Source organism: Nicotiana tomentosiformis, chromosome 4, assembly GCF_000390325.3.
Source record: "Nicotiana tomentosiformis chromosome 4, ASM39032v3, whole genome shotgun sequence".
In the NCBI taxonomy this organism is placed as follows: Eukaryota; Viridiplantae; Streptophyta; class Magnoliopsida; order Solanales; family Solanaceae; genus Nicotiana; species Nicotiana tomentosiformis.
This window is the reverse complement of record NC_090815.1, coordinates 12852504-12871345: the sequence shown is the minus strand read 5'-3', so window position 1 is coordinate 12871345 and position 18842 is coordinate 12852504. Positions and strand designations below refer to the sequence as shown.

The 18842-nt window shown below is 36.2% G+C and overlaps 1 protein-coding gene across 3 annotated transcripts; it reads left to right on the top strand.

Annotated features, from left to right (window-relative positions):
• Positions 1-2422: 2422 nt before the first annotated feature.
• LOC104105302 (serine/threonine protein phosphatase 2A regulatory subunit B''beta-like) lies at positions 2423-18679 on the top strand. 3 transcript variants are annotated; one of them, XM_009613572.4, is made up of 13 exons: positions 2423-2924; positions 9101-9343; positions 9435-9540; positions 11197-11296; positions 12160-12265; positions 12470-12560; positions 13597-13738; positions 14403-14550; positions 14680-14789; positions 16240-16396; positions 17062-17187; positions 17281-17443; positions 18159-18679. In XM_009613572.4, the coding sequence occupies exons 1-12, from the start codon at positions 2775-2777 to the stop codon at positions 17419-17421; spliced, it is 1620 nt and encodes a 539-aa protein (XP_009611867.1). In that variant the 5' UTR covers positions 2423-2774; the 3' UTR covers positions 17422-17443; positions 18159-18679. The 3 variants fall into 3 exon arrangements, with proteins under 3 accessions (XP_009611867.1, XP_009611875.1, XP_009611860.1); XM_009613580.4 differs by having other exon boundaries at positions 18057-18679; XM_009613565.4 differs by having other exon boundaries at positions 2424-2924; positions 18155-18679.
• The last annotated feature ends 163 nt before the right edge of the window (positions 18680-18842 follow it).

The following is an 18842-nucleotide window of genomic DNA, read 5'->3' as shown; positions in this document are numbered from 1 at the left end:
ACGTTTAATTGTTATTTTTGGGAGAGAAAGAAAAAAAATGTGCACCCAATGATGTAACTTGGTGGTCAATAAAGTGAGAGAAGAATCATAAATCTCGTGTTTAAATTCCAACAACGAAACAAATACTAAGTGATTTCTTCCTAGTTGTTTGTGTCTTAGTGGGTATAGTTTCCCGACACATATGTTGATGAGAAGTAGCAGGTATCCAGTGGAATAATTGAGGTATGCATACTAGTGGAAAGTAACAGGTACCCGGTAGAATAGTCGAGGTGTGCAGGCCACTATCGTCATAAAAAAAGAAAGAGAAAATCTGGTTGACATAGTTATGTGATATCTTTCCTAGCCAGGGGCGTATGTAGTGTATTAATGATGGGTTCAATTGAACCCATTACTTTTGACGCGAAGTAAAAATTTATTACAATTGCAAAAGTATTAGATATGAAATCCATAACTTTAAAAAATATAATGGATTCAATGCTAAAAAACTTAAAAGATGAACCCATAGAGTTTAAATTCTAGATTCGCCTCTGGTACTACCGTGAGGTAAGAAGTATCCGATGAAATAGTCGAGATGCTCACAAGCTGGCCCGGCCACTAGGGGTGTTCATGGTTCGGTTTGGATCGGTTTTTCCCTAAAATGAAACCAAACCAAGTAACTCAGTTTTTCAAATATTAAAACAAAACCAAACCAATTAAATCGGTTTTTTATCGATTTGGTTTTGGTCGGTTTTTCAAATTTTTTAGCTATTTATCAGTTATTTCTTAAATATGAGACATACACTATCAAATACATATTCCAGCGACTACATTTTCAACGTAACACTATCAAACCAAATACTCTTTAGAAAATCTATCATTTATCAAGATATATTGATGATAATTGAATCAAATATTGATGAATAATTTAAGGTCTCAATTAAAATTAAAATGGATTATTTTTAACATGAAATATATTCTTGTACTTAGCAAAAGAAAACTACCAATAAAACTAGAATGTGAAGGCAAAAAACTAGATTATTATAATAGCAAAGCACTAGAGTAAAAGTGCAAACGATTAACATGTATTATAAAATTTTGGAAACTTTATATGAACATATACATATATATATATATATATATATATATATATATATATATATATATATATATATATATATATATATATATATATATGTATATATATGCAATAATAAATTTAAAATAGCTACTTCTGTAGTCGGTTTGATTTGATTTTTTTCGGTTAGTTTTTGATAAAAACCCAAACCAAAATTAAACCAAATTTGATCGATTTTTAAAATTCAAAACCAAAATCAAACCGAACCAAACCAAAAAAGTATCGATTTTTTCGGTGGGTTTGGTTTGGTTATAGATTTGGTTCGATTTTTCGAATTTTTATGAACAACCCTACCAGCAACCATCATCATAAATAAAAAGAGAATGACAGAGTTACTCGATACTTGTGCTGATGTGAGATAACACGTATTCAAAATAGTTGAGGTGCGTGCACCGACAAGATATAACAAATATTCAATGGAATATCAAAGTGTGCATAGAGGATAATTGAGGTACGAATAAGCTGCTTGGACACCAACTTCATATCTATCTATATCTATACTATATTAAAAGCACGAAGGCCCTTAGCGAAATATCGTGCCTTTTTTACCCTTTAAGAGTATTTTTATATTGGACATAGTAGTAATTTTAGTTATTTTCCTAATACGTAGGAATAGTCATTATTTTTCTAATATTTAGGGACAATCATTTAATTAATAACCTAATGTTAGGACTTTGATATGGAAAATCATATAATTATCTTTTTGTTGTAAAACTTTTTGTGTAAGAGTCCTTGACGAGCTTTTTTTTTGTTAAAATGTTTTAGGTTTAGTATTGTTTATTTTTTTTCTTTTTTAGAGCTCATTTTCTTCGTATAATTTATGTAATTTGATTATATCATGAGATACAATAATTTATTCTTTTTCTACTTTATTGGAAATAATTCATATAATATTTATTATTAATTAAAAAATAAATAAATTGTATTTTATTCTTGAAAAAAAATGAACAAGGGAATAACTTTTCAAAAAAAGAAAAAAATAATTCTTAAGTTTTGACATATGTGATTGCTGAATTTGAAAAGAAGCATGATAACATATGAATTTAAAATAATTGAATAAAAAATTAAAATAAATTTTTAGTTGAATATATTGACTAATGATTGAGAACTTGTATGAAAATTTATTATTTTAGGAAAAATTAATTTTTATTTTATCACTCAATTATAATATTTTAATATATAATTTATATAATATTTTAAAATTGAGATAGTGTACACGAACAAATCATAACACTAGTATATAAGAAAAGAAGATAAAGAAGTTTCATCACTTGCTATTCACGTGATCGATAGACAATTGGATTTTGGAGTCGCCTTTCTTTGGTGCTTTCCTTTTTGTGGAGTGAGATTTCCGGGGAGAAAAAAGGTCCATATTATTATAATATCCCCATTACGTTACACTCTTCATCTTCTCGTTTTTCCTTAGCTTCGAGGGTTTCCGTTTCCTCTGTAAATTCTCCCCCCTCCGATCTCTCTCCGATTCAATATACAATCCTAGGGTTTCGCGAACTTTCTGTTCCCTCCGATTCGTAAATCTACAAAAAGATCCGTTGCATTTTTAACCCTAGTTTCAAATTGCGTGTGATGCGAAGACCAATTGTGCTTCTGAAGATCTTAAAGGATTTTGATTTGATTTGATTTAATTGATTTGGTTTTCGCGATGGATGTGGATTTCAATGGTGACGTAGCGAGTTTGGATGCTGACCTATTGCAGCTACCTGAGGTGTCACCTTTGGCTATTAAAGCTAACCCTTATGTTGCCGAGAAGCTATTCGATCAATGGTTTTCGCTCCCTGACACTGCCGCTTTGGTAATTTCCTCCTTGCTCAAATTTCGCTACAATTTAATGTTTTGTGCTGTAGTAGGATTTACCTTTAGAAATTCTAATTTGGATTAGCTCGGGGAGGTAGATTCATTGCCAATGTGATGGCACGCGTACAGTGTTGGAGTGTTTACTGTTTCATAAGTTAGGGCTCGTTTTAGTTTAGGCATTTTAATTTTTTTTAAAGCTTGGTGTAACACTCTGCACTACTAATAAAGTACTTGGTTTCAAATATAAACTCTGCATAAGTATTAGTGGATTACCGTCAAAACTTGCACGGGATTTTCTTGAATAAGGCACTTATACTAGAATTTATATGCTATTTTATGTGGGTGAAATATGGTAAGAATAGCTGTATTTTCAATGCTTGTATAAGAACGCATTAAATGTCGCAAATGCCGTTATAACTAACTATTGAGTTTGCTATTGCAATCCTACATAATGATATCTGTATTATTATCCTATCAGAGATGGTAATAACTAAAGGTGATTTCTTCCCATTTGGGTAAGCCTCGGTGGTTAGAGTTACTCGGTGCTTATCCGGTATAATAGTCGAGGGGTGCGCAAGCTAGCCAGACACAAGGGTGGATGTAGTGTATATGTTATTGGTTCAGATGAACTCGGTAGTTTTAGCTTAGACCCTATATATGTGTTAAAAATTTCACTAATTAGTTACGATAATAGATTATGACCTCAGTAAAATAAATGGGTTGTGGTAGAATCCCGAATTCAAACCCATAAAGTTCAAATCCTGGATTCACCTATGTTTGGACACCACCTTTACAAAAAATATTTTTATTATTATTCACGACATGATAATCTTTGCCTTCTAATGTGTGTTGCTCGAATCCTTGAAAACAGCAGGCACACTTGTGACAGATCCTTCAAAAATGGGCATTTTGGAGGATCAAGCGACATAGCTTATAATTGCTACAAACCAAACAATCATTAGTTTATTATATTGGGCAGTCTTTTGGCACATCTTTTATCTTTCTTGAACCCATTTTTACGCAAAATAGGTCTCCTGTAATGTGAAAATTGCATTAAGGTGACTGAAGTCTGTTGCTTTCTTGGGATGGTTTCAGCTTTCATAGTTAAATTTTATACCGAATTTTGTGGGTAACATCTTTTAATTACTAGTTTAAATGACTAGTCTAACCTTTGGGTACTGAAAAAGAATGTCACTTCTTTTAGAATGTTATCTACAATTGTCTAGCTCTGCCTAGAAAAATCGTGCTAGCAATGTATGAATTATATTCGCAAACAGACACAAAGTAGTGGCCTCAAAGCTGGGGCTCCGCTAAATTTGGCATTAGTCTTACTCCAAGAAAGGGATTGGACAGTTTGTCTTAGTATCGAGATAATTGAAAAGTGATCACAAGTGGAATCTTCAGCCATTATAAATTTTTACTCTGGTTGATGATGCTGTAGTGACCAGAATGTTTCTTCTGTCAAAAAAAACCCATAATCCTCTATCCAAATTCTCTAAATTATGCAAAAAAGAGTAGTCTTCCAATAAGGTCAGAGTTGCTTCCTTATTATTTGCCATCTTCAGCTAGTAACAGCTTTCTTCAAAGTCCTTGAATTGCTCATGTTTCTTCAAAGATATTAAGGATGAAACTCCATAACTGCGAAGGTGGAGAGTGGAGGGTAAGGCAGGAACAAATGGCTTATGGGCTTGGCAGACTTCTTGGACACTACTGCAAGTAATTACCATATTTCCTGCAGGTTATGGATAGTCATCCAACCAAACATACCACTTTAGTGGAGCTTTGTCCTTGGGAAAAAATAAATCCCCCTATGAGAAACTTTTAGTGGAGCTTTACTTTTCCACTACATTTTTCTATCACTACTACTCCTCTACATTTTCCGAGGCCATGATCCATTTGTTTTAGCCTTGAGAGTGTTTGCTTTAACCACAAACGCTCAAGGACTAAGAAACTAATCATAGTCCATGGGTAACTTGTTAACACTTTGGAACTTGCATTTTTGATGATGTAAATCTGGTATTTCAGTAGCTTACGATTAGCCATAGAATTTATTGGCTAATTTAGTGCTGAAACAATGGGAATAGGTAAAGCTTATCAGATGGGAAAAAAGTTAGAGAAAGTTTTGAGCTTCTAAAGGAAAAAGCAGGCAGTAAAGTTAGAAGTCTTAAAGGGACAAGAATTGTGCTATTAATGTAACTTGTTCACAACAAGAAATTTCAGAAAATCAAGAAGAAGAATACTGTATTTAAAAAGAAGAATTTTCTGTTATTTCCATCTTGAGATATCCAGGAATATTTGCCTAAGCACAACCTTACCTGACGACCATATATGTGAGCCTATAAGCTTTGCAAAAAGACTTTTAAGGCTCTACCTAATTTGGTAGATGTTTGTGGTTGAGCTCATGCTCACTTTATACATACTTCTAAGTTCTAACACTAACTCGTGTATGAATGATATATTTTAACATATAAAAAAAGAAAAAAGGATAAAAAGGCCATGTCTGTCATGCATCGAGTCCATAGCCTTTGTGTTATATGTGCCTCATTGGCCACAATTGCTCACCAATTGGGTTGAACAAACTGCCAAAAATACTTATGTGCAGAATAAAACCATCATAATTTTACTACTCACACTAATTCTCAACAAACAGCAACTCTCCTTTATTCAAACTTCGGAATGGTTATACTCTGCCAGCATGGATAGAAGTAGGATAGAATATTCCCACCTGAAGAAAGAAATTGTAGTATTTAAATAGGATTGTGATTTCGAAATGCAGATAACTCAAATATCTAGGTCAGTCTTCTAGGAAAATTACATTATTGATTAAGATGCAACACAAATGAAACTGGATAACTGAAATGAAGGTGTCTTTATCAAAAAATTTCCTTATAAAAAAAATTGAAATGAAGGTGTGCTAAGGAACATTGTGCGTAGGAATAAACATACCACAAAGAAAGGCAAGTTCTATAGAATGATTGTGAGACCAGTAAACTTATAATGGTGTGTGTGTGCTGGGTGTTAAGGTCTAATATATCCCCAAGATGAGTGTTGTACAACTGCAAATGTTGAAATGGTTTTGCCGCTATACAAGATTAGAGATGATGATAAAGTATGCAAATTACTTGCACATAGAGGATAAATAAAGATTGAGAAAGTCGGATGAGAGGGTTTCATCGTATTTTGCTGCTTAGACTTCCAAATGCATCATGCCAAATGGTGCAATATTATATGATGGTTGAGGGTGCTAAAAGTTGGCAAGATAAGACGCCAAATACTATAGTCTGTGTTGTAGAGATGCTGATTTTATATAAATATGTGGTCATAAGATTGCACAAGATTAGAAGTTATCATAGCCAATAAATGTTGCAAATAGTGCGCATAGAGGATGAAGCTGGCAAAGATTGTTTAATTGTCTGAGGTGTTTTGGTCATGCTGTACATATGCCTCCAAATGCATCAGTTGGCATATAGAGGAGAAAACCAATGAAGATCGTCTGGGATTGTTTGGTTATGTACTTATGTCCTTGTTCAAGAACCATCTCCGGCAGGTGAGGGTTAGGGTAATAGGACATCCAGAAAGGATCCCATCCTCGGTTGCTATTGAAACGGCAGATCTGGAATTTAATATTCCTATCTGTCTGGAGATTACCACCAAAGGTACATGCATTATCTTTGTCGGCAAGGTGGCAGATGGGGCTGGTCCAAGCAGCTGTGTAAAATTGACAGTCAATGAGCCAATGATGAAATGTGACATCGTGATAGCAAAGGTTGTGGGACGTGTTTGGCCCAGCTCTTATGCAGATTTCTCTTCCTTAAGTGATACTCTCTCTCTATCATGGCACACATAGAGCTCTTAAAGCATGCAAATAATGCACAAACCTGCCGTAATTGAGACATCAAAGGTGACCAAGTTGGTTTTGTTCGAAGCATGCAAAGCTTTTGGGGTTAGTATTGCGGGATTTGAACATGAAATCCTCGACATCATATTGAGAATAGAGCAAGAGAGGCAACTATGGCTACAACAGCAAAATTCAGTCAGCAGTCATAAAGAGAAACAAGAAGAAAAGGGGAAAGGAGCTGATATGTAAGGTGAATTACGATGATGAGGAAAAGAGAGATAGGGGCAGGTCCTACAAAGCCTTTTCAGGATGAAAATAAAAATTCTAAGCTGGAATATACAGGGGTCTAAACAACACCAAGAAGAGCACACTGAAATATTTGGTTCGCAAGTGGAGAGCAGACATCCTTTGTCCATAGGAGAGAAATTGAAAATGGTCAGGAAAATTGGTATGACTAGTTGGGGAACCGCTATGCTGACTGGGTTGAGCTCAAAGCATGCGGCAGCAGATGGGGTTATTATTATTCCTTCGGATAAATGACAGTGGAACTGTTTTGGTATTCAGCCATGCATGCTGGAAAGCCTACAAGATTTTTTTTTTTTTTGAGGATAAGGACCCACAAGATGACTTTAGGGTGGTGCTTTGCAGGGGATTATGGTCCTCACACCAATCCGGAAAGGAATGAACTTTGGCATGAGCTTGCAGCAATCATGGGTTTATGGAATGATCATTGGAGGAGATTTTAATATGTGCAGGGTCAAAAGAGAAAGGTATAGCTGTATTAGAAGATTAAAAGCAATGAAAAGTTTTCCTGAACTTATTCAGGATCTTGGCAACTATAGGAAGCATTCTACACTTGGTTTGGAGGGCGGGGGCGGGGGCGGGGGCGGGGGTTCCATTCAAGTTTCAAGAATTAATAGATGTTTAATCCCACCAGAATGGAATGACAGCTTCAAAGCAGTAAAACAGTTAGCAGCTCCAAACTGGGAAGTCAGATCCTTCTAATTTCAAATTCAAAAAGATGTGGTTTTGCAAAGTTACTTGGTGAGGGGGGGTCCAGACTTCATACTTATACGAAAGCCGGGGAGTCTCAGAAAGGACATTACTGATAGCAACAGAAAGCTGTATTTGGCAAGGTTGATGCAAAAATAAGAAAAGCACAGGATGAGCTGTTAGTATTAGAGCAGACGTTGTCTTACACAAGCTGAAAAAGATAAAAGACTGAATTGAAATTGAAGTTGCAACAACTTGCATTAGCTGAAGAACTGCCATGGAAATTAGTATTGAAAACAGAGCTGCCTACAAAAGTAGATCGTTTCATCTGGAAAACACTCAATGAGGCTTGTTTGACTCACACCCTTGGGGTACAGCACTTCCCGGGACCCCGCGTCAATACGGCATACTTTGTGCATTGGGCTGCCCTTTTTCTGAAGCTTGTTTGACTCAGGACCTTTGCAAAAGGAATATGCAGCCAATAAACAGATGCTACAGTATCTCTATGGTTGGTCGTTCTCTTGTTCAATGAAATACTTGCTTACCTGTTCAAAACAAAAAAAAACAGATGCTACATGTGTCACCAAAGTTCAGAAACCATCAGTCACCTCTTCCTTTGCTTTATAGTAGCTGCAGATCTATGGTACATGTTCTGCCAATTGTTGGACTCAGGTGGGTCATGCCGCAAAATATTAAAGATCCATATGAATGCTGGAGTTTATGGAAAGTTGGTAAAACCATCAAGAAAATCTTCAAAATGATCCCTGCAAGCATTTTTTGGTGTGTATGGACTGAAAGAAATGACAGATGTTTTGATGGAATCTCAACTCCAAACTACTCCTTAAAGGCTAGATGTCTTTGCTTAGTTGGAGCAACCTGGCCTCTGTAAATAACACTTTTTTTTTTTTTTTTTTGGGGTAATGGTAAAAACTTTAGATTTAAAAAAAGGTGCACTATACAAGCTGTGGAGTCACCAAAAGTTACATAGAGACAAGGAAAACAAAAAATTCTAGATGTATGCCATCTTACAAATAGTCTAGGACATCAAAAGTGGCTTCTGCATCTTCTAAGTGTCCCTGGTTACACCAAATAACGCTGATATTTTAGCTCCCTGATATTAGCGTAGTCTCACAGAGTGGAGTTAACACATCTTCTTTTGTACTTATTGCATCTTTTTGATTCCATTAATGAAACTTCTTACTTCATCCAAAAAAAAATAATCTTTTATGTATACCCTGTACCATTACAATCCTAAACCATGTTCTGTGCATCTTATTCCTTTTCTTGTTTCATTACTTTTAATCTCTGTAGATTGGTAATGATTTTTTTCCTTCTACATGCAGGTGAAATCTTTGCTTAAGAATGCCAAAAGTGGTGGTCCATTAAATGTGTCTGGTACATCTTCTGGCTCAAATGCCGCTGCAACTAATTCTTTGCCGTCCATGTTTCCTGCTGGAAGTACACCTCCACTTTCTCCAAGAAGTTCATCTGGTTCACCTCGAATCTCAAAGCACAGGGCTGGACCCTCTTCATTGGGGTCTCCTCTGAAATTAGTGAATGAGCCAGCGAAAGAACTGATACCACAGGTATGGAATACCTAATTCTGAGTGGTGCTTTTATTTGCAGACTGTTGAGATAGTAGTCATGATGTTTTCTCCAAAATGCTTATGATGGCAGTTTTACTTTCAAAATGGCCGTCCACCTCCAAATGAATTGAAGGAACGGTGCTTGTTTAGGATAAACCAATTTTTTTATGGTCACACAGATGGACTACAAATGAACGGTAAGTTTGTCTTTACGAATTGCTTTCTCTGAAGACTTTGAGATGATTATTGATTTGTTAATGTCCTTTCGGCTTGAGACTGAAAAACTTCTTGTTCTAGATTATTTTTTTGAGAGTGGACTTCTTGTTCTAGATTAAATCCACTCTAAACATTTTTTTTTTTGGGGGGACGGGGACGGTTGATCTGTGGTGGGATTTTATTCATGAAAAGCACCAACTAAGTGCTAGTTCAGTACTAAAATGCTAGAAATGACCAGTGTCCTTTTAACGGTGCAGCAAGCTTACAAGTCCATCATAGTATCTATATCATTTAAATTTTCAGATTACACAAAAAAGCTAATGATGGTAAATATTTGAGCTTCAAACGCTATAGTGCTTCATTTCTTTCTTCAGAGCAGCTGTGCATCCTTTCGTTCCATACTATCCACAAGATGCACTTTCGTATTCCAAAAGTCTCTAACTTGTCTTTGTAGTATCCTTCCTTTCCAGCTTCTGAGATTATTGTTCAATGAGTTAGGCACCCACTGAACTCCAAAAAGATTTAGAAATGTGTTTCAAATCTGCCTGACTTCAGTGCTTTGCAGAAAGTTTAGATCCTCACCCTCCTTCGCATACATGTAACATCTGCTGCAGTCAATCCGCGGTATGTTGACTGCATTGTGATCCAGCCAAAGCGTGCCACCTTTAGAGGTGCATTGCTCTTCCTAGCCCATTTTCTGTTTCCACTGTCAGGTTTGACATTATGTTGTGGCATGATGCACTGTAAAACTGCACCTACTCTACTTTCTTATCAGTGATTCTGGTTCAACATTAGCTCCTCCAATTTTCCAAGAAGTTGAGCCAATCTGTCTGCCTTCCGGTCCTGGCAGTTTTTTTGTTGCAGATATTTTCTGTTTTATATTGAGCTGGGGTGGCTTTAGCTGGTGAAAGTCAGGAGATTCACAAAGAATATTGTATACTTTAGATTGTAAGTGTCATGTTAGTCGAGAGAACAATAATGTTCTGTATTACCTGCAAAAAAAGTTAAGAATATTCTGTAGATTTTATGAACAATTATGCCATAGAGCCCTGAGAATTAGGGAACCTTATTCATGTAGATCAAAACTCCAATTAGGAGCCCTCTTATGTCGTTAACAAAGTCATTTCAAAAAGAGTTTTCGTTCTCTTTTCTCTTTTCATCAGCAAAATGATAACTCTTTTTCACATCCTTTTTACACCTTTTCTTGCCCAAAATTTCTGTTTACTATTTTCCTGTAAATGTTGCTTTAACTTTTCAGGTCCTTATCATATATTCTTCTTTTATCAACATTTTGATTTCATTGGAACCTTCGCCGTCGAGTGGTGTCTCATTCAAGTTAGCTCCCTGGATGAATATTATTGTTTGGTGTGAAGACTACTATGTGGGGGCACTACATAAAAAATTTAAAATAACTGCTGCATTTTTTGGAATTTTTGGAACTACGTACAGCTTAAGCCGTTAAGCGCAGATTGTTTAATGCATAATTTGCATGTGTTTGGGCTATATTGCTGGATGAAGTCCAAGTTAGGCTTAAGACTGAGTTAGATCATATATACATGTTTAAGGACCAGCTGTTATCTAGTCGTGCATCTGATTTTATAACTTAACACTAATTTAGTTTTCATTTGGGTTGTCAGAATTTAAACCAATTACGAAGGAAATATGCAAGCTTCCATCGTTCTTCTCCGCAGTCCTTTTTAAGAAGATTGATGTTGACAGCACTGGCGTCGTAACCAGGTACATGTCTTCCATCTTTCTGAGCATCAAGATGCTTCATCTACTTTCTGGATATTTCCTGAGGTCTGTGTGCCCCTTGTGATGAAAAGTTGATAACCTTTGGAACCTGAAAGACGCTGTTTTATTTGATAGATTAATCACTTTTGTATTGTTAAATATGTCCACTTCATATTTCTCTCTTGTTTACTCTATAGTTCTTGATGATTACTTTTGGAAGTCTGAATTGCATCTGTCATGAATGAGCGATTTGTCTTCAAATTCTATAAAGATGTGCACTTCTTTTCCGAGATATTTTCCCTTATTTAGATGTTTGAATTGTATTTGAACTGAAAGGCATACGCTGTTCTCAGGGAGAATTCAGGCTAGCTTTTAGACTAGTATATGTGAAGTTGGAATCTATACTCAGTGGAGGGTCTGTCAGGAGAGATGAGGAGATAGGAGGATCTTTACCATTCTTTCTTCTTTCAATATTCCCAGTTAGACAGCTTATCTTTTCCGCTTCTGTGACTAATCGGAACCAATATCACTGCTTTACGCTCGAACAGTTGAATGACCACAGTCCAGCAACTTCGGTGCATAGATATAGATTTATTGCTTGTACCTGGTCCAGCTTCGCAACCCTTTGGGATATCTTCTCTTTTTTCGGTCTCTGTAATTTTTTTCCTATATGCGTGTCACCTTCATGGCGTGTTATGTTAATTAGTGAATATTTAAGAGGAAAAAAGAAAAGAAGCCATGAAATGAAACCGAAATGTAGGAGAGTATTGCGCAATGTGCCTGAGGTTTTTGTTAATTGATGTGAAATATTTCTGAAGTGCTTGAGGAGTGTGTATTCAAATGCTATTTGCTTCACATGGCTGCAGGGATGCTTTTGTTGATTATTGGATCAACGGCAACATGTTAACAAAAGATATAGCAACTCAAATGTACACAATCTTGAAGCAGCCAGACCTTAGATACCTCGCGCAGGTGCTTTCTCTAGTTCCTGTTGATGTTTAAGTTGCTATCTGATTTATTCACAGTGTAGCTCCAGTCTCATACCTCAAAAGATCAAATGACTTTGTTCTGATTTTATGACTGTCTGAACACGATCTTTCTTTTAAAGCGCGCTATGGTTTTGTGGATTACTAGATTATCTTCTTCCTCCTATGAAATTAATCAAGTTGATTGCAGGATGACTTCAAACCCATTCTTCGGGAACTCTTGGCAACACATCCAGGGTTGGAGTTTTTACAGAGCACACCTGAATTTCAAGAGCGTTATGGTACCTTCTTGGTCACATGCTGCATTGTTTTTATATGATTTACTTCACTCATAATTTGCACGTGGACTTTTTGGCCTTCAAATTTATAATGTCTCCTAACTGTGTATTACTACTCTCAGAAGCTTTCAATAACGGTAGTTATGGTCGGTGCTTAATTAGTCCTTGAGGGTCACTTTGGGATCGAGAACTGGATCAGTTGAACTTGATTTGACTGTTTGTGTATCATGCTTCCCTGGATGAGAAGGTGATGAAAGATATAAGGTTCCTTTTTCTCTTTGAAATTCATAATGGTGGTGTCTGGTCCATCTTGCATGTATCTCGGCCATTCCACCGGGTACTGCTACCACTCACCAACATAGGTACCGAAAGGCTTAGGTAAATGGAAAGAAATTACCTTGTGTTTTTGCCTCAACTGCGAGGTACCCTGGTCTCTTATCCTTGACATATTGGAGAACGAGGGGTGGGGTTCTACTACCTTTCTTTAGCACTGATAAAACTGCTTTTGGCAGATTCATTTATATTTCTCTTGTTTTCCAAATGTTTCTATCTATGTGTACTCTTGTTTCTGATGCCTCTATCTTTTTATGTCATTTGTTGCTTACATCATAAACGAATTTTGATATGGGTAGCACTTACAACACAGTTGCTTGAGCTGGAAAAGTTGTAAATTGTCCAAGACGTATTTAGAAGTTCTTTATGATAATTCCTTTTCAATATAAGTATTCTATAATACCCTCCGTTAATGTTTCCATTAAAGTCCTTGAGGTTTCCTATACTTGCTCCCACTAAAAGAATCCTCTTCCAATTAAATTTAGCTAACCTTTTCTGCCTTCACTTCTCTCCCCCCCTCCCCTCCCCCCCCCCTCTGGATATTTGCCTTCACTTTTCTCTCTGGAGCGTCTTACTGTACGAGTAGGACTGGAATAGATAGTCTATTTTCATTGCAGGAATGGTCCTCTGTTCACTTGATTGTAGTGAAAGAGGTTCATATTACTGCAGTGTCTTAACAGTTAATTTTTTTTTTTGCATTTGCCAGCTGAAACTGTAGTCTACAGAATATTTTACTATGTGAATCGATCGGGTAATGGTCGTCTTACCCTCAGGGAGCTGAGGCGTTCTGACCTTATTGCTGCAATGCAGCATGCAGATGAAGAAGATGATATCAACAAGGTCCTGAGGTATATATGCTTGCTGCAGTATTGGCTTAATATTTGTTTGTGGGAAGTTTAAGAGATTCAGTTTACATCATTTCATATTATCCATTCAATATAGTTTCACCTTGTAATTATCCTAATGTCTTTGCCACTTAGTTTAATTACAAGCATGTTTATGAGACACAGTGGTTGTAGGAAATCATACTTCATAGGATGTGTCAAAAAAAGATATACCAAAAATGCATTATCTGTCACTAATATAGCAAATTCTATTAGCCCCCAAGGTTTTGGTCTAGTGGTGAGAGCCGCAACACGTGATGTATGGGTTAGGCGCATGTCACGGGTTCAAGCCGTGTCGGAGATAAAAGTCTGGTATTTAATGGGTAGACGGGTGGACTCATTATCCAACGAGCTTTGAACCATGCTCCATTGGCACTCGGGATATCTTGGTTATAAAAGAAAAATAGCAAAGTGCTATTTTGAAAAATGGGCACTAGAAAACTACATCAACTATGTTTTTGTAGATTTCTTTTAAGTTATTGGATTTTTGCAGCAACTGAGGCTGATATTGTATGCATTCATTTATCTTCTGGAATTTGACACACTAAAAGTACACACTGATATTGGATTCATTCAAGTTTGACATTCTTCTCAATGTAAGTTCTTGAGCACTCTATTTTTGCTACAGGTACTTCTCATACGAACACTTTTATGTGATATATTGCAAGTTCTGGGAGCTTGACACCGATCATGATTTTCTCATTGATAAAGAGAACCTCATTCGATACGGCAACCATGCCCTTACATACAGGATTGTTGATAGAATATTTTCTCAGGTCTGAGTGTTCCATGTGCTCTTTGGCTTTTGCAGTTTTATCTTGCCTGTTATGAGTTTTTAATTGGTGTATTATTAAGAATGCTTGCTTATCACTTCTTAAGGAGTTTATGATTTAATTTGCTATCAGGTTCCAAGGAAGTTCACCAGTAAAGTTGAAGGGAAGATGGGTTACGAAGATTTTGTTTACTTTATATTGTCAGAGGAGGATAAATCATCAGAGCCTAGTCTTGAATACTGGTAAGTTTCAGAAGTGACATTTATCTTTCTTGCAGTCCTTGCATATTTGTGTACTTTTAGTGTGACTCAAGAGTTTGGTTTCTGCTGAGTGGAGATTATGTTACTGAAGAAGATTCTTTATGAAAAAGTGATTTGTTTCCCTTCTGAATTGTGCTCACTAATTCATTGTGAGTGAAAGAGAAGACAAGATATGCTGGTGGAAAGTTACTTAAAAAGAAAATTTTCCCTAGTATATACAATTGGCCATTATTTGGTATTGGGAAACACATGAAGGGGTTAGGTGATGGACTAAGATATCCTGAAGGTTCATAAGATTTTCCTTGCAAATTGCATGCGTGTGGTCTATTATTTGTTTATTTAGATTCTGAGATGCAGGGAATGATCCTTATAGTGCGCAAGACTGAACTATAATTGAAGCACATTTATGGAGCCGATTGTGTTATAACTTGCATATGACAATCCAATCAATTTTTGTTTTAGAAAATACTAGTGGGGATCTGAAGTTTTGCTAATATTGAGACATGGAACAATGTTTTATGAATTTTTTTGCTATTTATGGAATTTATAATGTATAAAAAGTAGTAATTTCTCTATAATAGAATTTTCTTTCCGGTTCATTAATGTATATAATATCACTAAATTATGTACTTTTTTATATTTTTCCCTTCTAAAAAAATAAGTACTCCCTCCATCCCAATTTATGTGGCATACTTCCTTTTTTAGTTTGTCCCATAAAGAATGACACCTTTATATATACCCATAAAAATAAAAAAAAATTTACCCATCAAAAAAAGAATGACACCTTTACATATTTGAAAACAATTTAGCTTTAAACTTTCTATTTTACCCTTCATAAGATGATTTATATCCACACAATTGTCCATGGCTTGTTCAAGACCACAAGTTTCAAAACTTTTCCTTTCTCTCCTAAACTCGTGTCCAGTCAAATCCGCCACATAATTTGGGACGGAGGGAGTGTTTTATTTCTTTGATATTATATACATTAATGAACCGGGGAGTAGCAGTGCAGCACTGAGAACTTTGAAGCATAACATTTGATTATCAAGTAGGACATTCTATTTGTGGGTTACACTGAAGGCATTGGTGCACGCTCTCTTGTTTGTCCATTGTTGGTTTACAATATGAATTGGTTGAATGCACTGTAGTCAAATCGCTGGTTCTGTGCTTGATAAATTTTAGGCATTTCCTTGTACAAGTATTCCGACCATCAGGCAAAGGCTGTTTAGTGGAGAGTTGCAGTAGCATTGGTATTTTTTTGTTGTTGCTTTTTTTCGTTTCAACCAAGATTTGTGTTAGGCTGAGTAAAGTTGTTACAGATCGATCAGTTAACTCCGGTGAATTAGTTTTTGTGAAGCGTATTGTTTTGTGACATGGACACGTACACAGTTGACACTGCATTGTTTTCTTTCTCATTTTCTTTCTGGATCAGGTTCAAATGCATAGATATGGATGGAAATGGGGTTATAACTAGGAATGAAATGCAATTCTTTTATGAGGAGCAGTTACATAGAATGGAATGCATGGCCCAAGAGCCAGTGCTTTTTGAGGATATTTTGTGTCAGATAGTTGACATGATTAGTCCAGAGGTAATTTAGAACTTGTCGTATTTCCTATTCTTTGTTATCTTGTGTCCTCTTAAGGTTTTAGTTATTGTACCATAATCATCTGTTCTTGAAGATCACTTATAATGATCGACCATTTTTCATGCCCAAGTTAAATATGTTGAGTAAGATTTCTCTTTAGTTTTCTCTTTTGGATGTGGTGGTTAGTTAGAGGTTCTTTTAATTTTGTTGAGATATATGTTGTGATTATGATTTGTATTAAGGCTTTGTCTTGTTGATACCCTCACTTTAGTTCTGGGTGTTTAGTATATGCTTTCTAGTTTGCTTAGAGAATTTGTATGTTTACAAATGTAGAGAATCAAACTTTCTAGTATTAGGGCACCCCGAATTGGTTTTAAAAGACAAATTATTGACTGTTGGAATCGAATGAGGTCCATATAGAGCAGAAAGAATTTTGAGGATTCATGTAGCCAACTCCAACTAGTTGAAACTGAGGCATAGTTGTTATTGTTGCATCCAGATGTATGTTGTATTTTTTTTAAAAAAATAATGAGATGTATGTTGTTCTTACTTGAACTTATTATGTTGTTTGACTAGGTGCATTTCCGTGATAGAGACTTGTAGTTTGTATCATCTGTTTTTGTAACCTGAGTACGATAATGTGTGTAATTAAAGTTTCTTTCTTGCAGAATGAAAGCTATTTTACATTACGTGATTTGAAGGGAAGCAAGCTCTCTGGTAGTGTTTTTAACATACTCTTTAACCTCAATAAGTTCATGGCATTTGAAACCCGCGATCCCTTCCTAATTCGTCAGGTAATTGAAAGGATAATGTATGGTTGATAATGCAGTTCTGTGTCGCTTGGTCGTTGTTACCAGTGCTTGACATGAGTTTTTTCTTGTTGCCAGGAGCGTGAGAACCCGAATCTGACTGAATGGGATCGCTTCGCACACAGGGAATATATTAGGCTGTCAATGGAGGAAGATGCAGAAGATGCCTCCAATGGAAGTGCAGATGTCTGGGATGAATCACTCGAGGCTCCCTTCTGAGTTCTAGTCTTGAGATAGAATGGTATGGATAATGCAGTTACATAGATCATTTAAGCCTGCATCTACATAAGTCAATAATTCTGCCAACCATGATTTCTTCGCATGCCATGTCGCTGGTGTTTGCGCTGTAAAACATTATGTCCACTCTTGACGCATAATATCTGGAAGAAAGTCTAATTGTTGACTAGAATCAACTTCTCACTGACAATTACCTGGAGAGAAACTTTCTTAACAGATATACAGCCATTGCTATATATGCACATTAGTTGGGTTGCATATAATGTTAAAGCAAAGCTGTCATCCAATGATGTGCCGTACCTTGGAACTTAACGTATATGCTTTTGCTAAATTACTTGAATATATAGGAGAAAAATACATACCCCTTACCGAGCATCAATATCAGATGTAGTAATTCATGAAAAAGAATTGATTATCACACCAAGTTATTGCAAATCCACTTTTAAAAGATTTTAGGTGGCAAAGTCATGTAAAATATGCACAATTTCTTGATTTCATGTCAAGACAGAGCCTATCTTTTTCATGTCATATATGTGGCTGTAGATATTTTACGTCTTTGGCCCCCTCCTGCTTGTAGTGTATTACCACCTTTTCTTATTTGATGTGTTGAGTTGTAGTTGGCAAATGGACAAGGTAGACATTATGTGGATATATTGCTTCTCCATTTTTCAAGCCACCTGACCTCATGTTCTTAAAAGCTGCGTTCTTTCGACAGCCAGGTGTGCCTATAGAAATCTTATTTCAAGCTGGCTATTGAGTCACAAAGAGCTAATTTGCACGGGAGCAGTCAAGTGGGACGAGCTTATCCGTGTGTTTCATCAAAGATGTTTTTAAGAGATTAGCCAGGGAGGAATGTTTTGTTTGATCTGCACAGAGCATGCTCTCATGAATTATAAGGACATGCTAGTGTGGAATCTTCTGACTCGAAATATCAAGGGCTTTGCAAGTGCGCTATTGGTGATAGATGATTAATCCAAAACTAGATGCTGGTAGTTCAGACCTTCTCGCACTTGTTCTCTCTTTAGCTGTAAGAAGTCAATATTCTTATTTATTTGTTCTGGTGCCGATTTTTGGTGGTTGCAAATACAGAAGTTTTTCAAGAGGTTTAGTATGGCGAGTCCCACAGTCCATGTGATCCGCTTTTTTGCTCCTTTTATTATTCTTTTGTGGATTAGACTCCTTTAGTGGCATGTGAATCATGGTAGTTCTGTATTGACTGTGTAATGATATGGCTTCTCTACTCCCGTCTGCCTTTCTAGTTTCTAGTCCGATGTTGATGTCGAATATGATAACTTTTGTTGGCTAATCTTACTAGCGTCTTAACGAGGTTGAAGTAAAATTTTCAAGTATATAGTAATTCCATGTAGTTGGGTAGGGGTGCCAAACGGGAAGATTTGAGTTAA

Coding starts and splice junctions, on each gene's coding strand:
- LOC104105302 (XM_009613572.4), top strand. CDS start 2,775: ATGGATGTGGATTTCAATGGTGACGTAGCGAGTTTGGATGCTGACCTA. Junction 2,925..9,100: donor TCCCTGACACTGCCGCTTTG/GTAATTTCCTCC, acceptor TTCTACATGCAG/GTGAAATCTTTGCTTAAGAA. Junction 13,739..14,402: donor GATATCAACAAGGTCCTGAG/GTATATATGCTT, acceptor TTTTTGCTACAG/GTACTTCTCATACGAACACT.